The sequence below is a fragment of the Phragmites australis genome, chromosome 15 (genome assembly GCF_958298935.1).
Source record: "Phragmites australis chromosome 15, lpPhrAust1.1, whole genome shotgun sequence".
In the NCBI taxonomy this organism is placed as follows: domain Eukaryota; kingdom Viridiplantae; phylum Streptophyta; class Magnoliopsida; order Poales; family Poaceae; genus Phragmites; species Phragmites australis.
Genome location: NC_084935.1, coordinates 11288560 through 11293404, shown reverse-complemented (window position 1 = coordinate 11293404; position 4845 = coordinate 11288560). Strand labels below are relative to the sequence as shown.

The 4845-nt window shown below is 42.6% G+C and overlaps 1 protein-coding gene across 1 annotated transcript; it reads right to left on the bottom strand.

Annotated features, from left to right (window-relative positions):
* Positions 1-1105: 1105 nt before the first annotated feature.
* LOC133892838 (GTPase activating protein 1-like) lies at positions 1106-3273 on the bottom strand. The gene is made up of 3 exons (XM_062333803.1): positions 2998-3273; positions 2013-2108; positions 1106-1690 (listed from the first exon to the last, which is right to left on the bottom strand). Exons 1-3 carry the CDS (start codon positions 3127-3129, stop codon positions 1403-1405), a joined length of 516 nt encoding a protein of 171 aa, XP_062189787.1. The 5' UTR covers positions 3130-3273; the 3' UTR covers positions 1106-1402.
* Between the last annotated feature and the right edge of the window lie 1572 nt (positions 3274-4845).

The following is a 4845-nucleotide window of genomic DNA, read 5'->3' as shown; positions in this document are numbered from 1 at the left end:
GGCTGCGCTGTTCCAGCGCGTTGCCGGTGCGTCGGCGAGCGGCGGGCGCTTGCAGGGGAGGAGGCGCCGCGGGGTTGGCGGGGCGGCGTTCTCCTTCCAGCGAGACATGGTCGCCGGCCGGAAGCGGCGAGGGTCCCGTTTCGAACGGGGAGAGGGGATCCGAACAGATGCTCGTGATTCGTGATAAGGAATATGCCAAAAGGCCATTTGGCTCCAAATTTTGACATCATCAGGAGTGTTTAACAAGTCAATGTTTGTCATAAATCAAAAGAATTTTGACAAACTTTGGCTCCAAAAGAAATCTCATCAACTTTCGGTAACAAACCAAATCTCGCCACCGATACCAAATTTTGACAATACAACATTTGTCATAAAATCAAGAGAATTTGTGAGAACCTGTTCCGATCAGAAGCATTGCCTCTCTGAATCGCGGTGTCTACACCATGATCTTGATCATCCTCCCAACTCCAGGGTGTTCGAACGACAGTAAAGTTCAGTGTTAGTAGCTTCTTGGGAGATGGACCGGTACCGAGATTTCGATGCAACTCTTCTGTGTAGGACTTGCAGATCAACGAGAGATAATAAAATTGCTGTTCTTACTGTCTGATCAGTTTCCCTCGCCCCCAGTTTTGATATTTTTCTGGTGTATGGTGTTTACCCCAGTCTGAAAGGCAACCCTTATCTTTGAGATGTGTCTGAGGAAGAAAGAGCCAAGTAAAACTAACGGGTGATAATCCTCTCGGACAATGAGGACATCAGTCTTAAATAACACTCTGACAACGGAGGTCTAAAATATAACCCAGGTGGTTCTGATGCGCAACGTGCATCAGCTATATGAGTAGTTGGACCATGAGTTCATTCAATTTGATCCCAGTGATCCGAATTCAAGGCAATTGTGTTGCCAACAGAAGCCACCTGAATTTCTCCATCATGAAAACACCATTGCCATCCTCTCAGAGAAAGATACAATACAAAACATCAGTTATTATTATTAACAAATTTTCTTTAAGCAGAAAAATATCAATAAATTTTATGCCTTCCGTACGAGGGGGAAAAGAGAACTGATATGATCCAACAAGCACATAATGCAGGGACAAGCTGAAAATTTACTCAAACCAAGTAACAACCAGTTGCTTCTATTTCAGTTCTAAATTCTTTAATTTACAACTCACTCCAGCCAAGTCAACTGGGCGTTTCTTATTGTTGATACACAAACATCATACCCACACCAGGAAGTACTCAAATATAACACAAACATTACACTCAAATCAACAGCGCACACATCACACATACACTGCAAATCACAACATCCGGCACATAGTTTACAATGTGACACTGGGAACTGGAACCAACTACAGATGTAGCTCCATAAAAGCGATCACGACCATTATTTAGATATGGCTCACAGCTTAACACCAGGAACATGAACCCACTCCAGCTGCAGCACGATCAGGCCACTCTCAACATTCTTCAGCTTCAGAATCAAGTCTTGGACAACCTTGCCATCTTTCCATGAAACATGGCTCTCACCGCCAAGGTAGTTTACACCAACTGGGTAGATTGTCTTGATCCTGGTCCCGTCGGAGGCATGCTTTAGATCCATCTTTGCAGCATCGTAGATGTCAATTATGTTGATCTCAGCCACACCCATGCTGTCATCTGCTGTGAATTTGTCCTCGTCGAAAACTTCCTGCACGATATTAGCAATTCAGAAACAAAGAATCATTTTGCCTGATTGATGCACGCTTGAAAACTTAGGTGCTCAATTCGGTTCATATCTGCAGCAACTATCAACAGACTTATGATAGAAATGGTTCTATGTTCATTCATGTTTCTCCAAAGAAGAAAATTTTCCGTGTTCAGTTTTTTGTTTTGGCCAGATTAAGAAATCGTTAATCTGCAGTCTTAAATGGTTTATCATAGAGTACCATATGGAATTTCGTAACCTATTTATATGTCCATATAGTTTTGGAGAGCAAAATATGATGAAGCAATTAAAATAGAAAACTTACAAGTTTCACTGGCTTGGTAGGATTTGTGACTGAGATCTGCAATACTTCATTCCATACTGGATTGGGATTCTTCTTCTGGACACTAGTCTTCACCTTCTGTAACATCAGCAAAAGAAAATTTTCATGACATAAACATAGAATAACAGCGAGAATTTGGAGGGGCATCCATATCGTAGGACGTGAAGTCAGCTGGATAAAAAATAGAACAAGAGCTCTTCCTATAAGACTACTGAGAATTAAACTATGCATCGAGTTGGTAATCATGGGATGCAGAAACAGTTTGCTGAGTCATCGACGACTCCCAACTATATAACCTACTCCATGATTTAGTTTTAGAAATTGATAGCTGAGAATGACACAACGGAAAGTCATGTTGGCTAAATATCATCAGCCAACCGTGGAAGAAGAGAGACTACTTCCTTGATGAATATGCCATTTTGAGCATGAAATTTGTGCAGTCCAGATTCAGAGTGATCCTTTGCAAATTTGCAGGATTCATCCTTATTGAGTTAGACATTCCTTGGTTGAGTAGATATGCCATCACAGTTTTTATCATTTCGAGGTGAGCTGAATCAATTGCCGGATATGGTTCTACCGTTTGAGCTGCCGAGTCACTACCATTGAGATACATCGTGAACAGTAGCGGAAAAAATTCTGGTGTCTTGTTCGGCAGCTAGTCAGAGACCCTATGGAATCGCTCACCAATCTACATACCGGCCACCCAACAAGAACCTAGGATGAGACGGCAAAGCATTCTGGTGTCTTGTTAAGGCGCAACACGAGCAGATTTACGGCTCCGACAGACAGACAGACATACATACACATAGGAGATCGGGAAGATCGACACTCCCAAGCCTGATCCCCATTCCCCAGGACGCTGCTGCGCAGAGCGCCGTGGTCACCGGCGGCGACCGACGGATCACCGGGGGGAGGGGGGTCCAGGCAATGCTGGGAGAAAGAAAGGAGGGTTAGGCGGGCGCGGGACCTGGGAACCGTATTGGAGGACGACGTAGGGGTCGCTGGTGTGGGTGAGCGGGTCGGCGATGGCCAGGTTGGCGCCCCGCACCACGCGGACGGTGAGCTTTCCGATCACCTCCTCCTTCGCCGCCGACGCCATGGTGCCGCTCTTGGTTTGGTGGGAGCTGCGGAATGGGTGGGGACAGAGTGGAGCCGAGGCCTTCGAGGGAGGAGGGTTGTGCTCCGGTGGATGCGGCCAACGGCAGGCGGCCGGCACCGGCTTATATAGGCCGCTCGGCCCTCCCGGAAGGGGGGAGGCTCATTGGGTAATTTTGTGGCTAATTAATTTTGAATTTTGTGAATTGAGAAGATAATAACCATTTTAGTTTAGGAGTGCTGCTATATGTACAACTCATTTACATCCAGGAGATCAAATGGTTCAAATCACTTGAGCGGTTTCTCGCTTACGAATCAAATGGTTCAAATCACTCTGTTGTAATGGAGTTGTACAAATGAATTGTATGTGAAGTATTTATCTTAGTTTAGTACAGTTTCGCTCTATTCGACCTGTAGCTCACTTCGTGCATACCTGATGATTTTATAGGTGTACATAGTTGAAAAAGAGAAAGAACTAGAGCAGATAAATTCGTTCGATTTTTGTCTCACATCCATGTTCATAACAGAGCAGCATAAATTCTTTTGAAAAGGAACATAAATTTCCTTGTTTCAATCGCTTCCAGGCTAGCATTTGTTGTTTTCGGAAGGGTTTTGTCATTAGGTTAAAACCCAGTTTGGAACGCAGATTTAAAAAAAATACATGTAAGCCGTTCAATTTTGAATCTTCTATGTTAAGAAAATTTATTACACCCTAGACCAGGACCGGTCCTGAGATTTTGGTAACCTAAAGTGAAACTAAAAATAGGGCTATTACATTAGAACATCAAAAAATTAATAAATATATTAATTTTAAGGCAAAATATATATATTAAAAATTATTTCTAATAAACACTTAAAGTATATAAAATAACATCAATCTTAAATACTTTCTAAGGTCATGGCCACTTACATTGTCAATATGGTCTTTAGGACTATGATCTTTCGGATTCCCGTTAGCTTCTTCCTCCACAGCAACTATCACCAACTCATCTAGATTCCATGAAGTGCATTTTACTCTTCAAAATTTATCAATGGCTTCTTCTGTGATTCTATCAACTCTTCGGCTCCTATTTTTTCTTTTTTTTTCACCGCCAAATACTTGCTTTCTAGACGACATAACATAAGAATGTGCTAAAATTAAAAAAAATAACACACTAGCAGTTGAAAACGGTGCAAATCTATAAAAACACTGAATCAACTAAAGTAAATCTTACCAATTATCATATAGATTCACAAATCATAATAATATGTATCTCTGATGGCATGCTGCAAATCAACAAATTGCAATGAGCATGCAGTCATAGGACTTGGGGGTGGGGAGAACCAGAGCATCAATAGATCATCATGTGTCAGATGAGACGTTTCTGCGTTAGGGCATACCTTCATTCATGAAGTTGCTATTGTTGATTGCGTCTCGTTGAAGGCTGAATGAAGAAGGCGGCGCTGGGAGGAGGAAAGCAATCCGATTGATTTTTTCCTTTGCGTCTTTGGACTGGGACGTGCGATGTGCAAGTGCGACTGAACAAACCAGGCATCTAGGCAAGGCAGCGATCAAGTTAGGGTGTCTCTACAGAGAGCAGACGATGGACTGCAGATTACTACTATGATGCTCCACTTTTGGGTCGACCCATAAAGCATTCATATGTGACCGAAAATTAAAGTTTTGAACTAAAAATCAAAGTGTACCACTATACAATACACATGTACATATACAATGAGA

What these genes read in the sequence shown, in the direction of transcription:
- LOC133892838 (XM_062333803.1), bottom strand. Translation starts at nt 3,129, where the DNA reads ATGGCGTCGGCGGCGAAGGAGGAGGTGATCGGAAAGCTCACCGTCCGC. An exon ending in TCCTCCAATACGGTTCCCAG is followed by an intron (nt 2,109 to 2,997) that starts GTCCCGCGCCCG and finishes CTGATGTTACAG; the next exon opens with AAGGTGAAGACTAGTGTCCA. An exon ending in CTACCAAGCCAGTGAAACTT is followed by an intron (nt 1,691 to 2,012) that starts GTAAGTTTTCTA and finishes AATATCGTGCAG; the next exon opens with GAAGTTTTCGACGAGGACAA.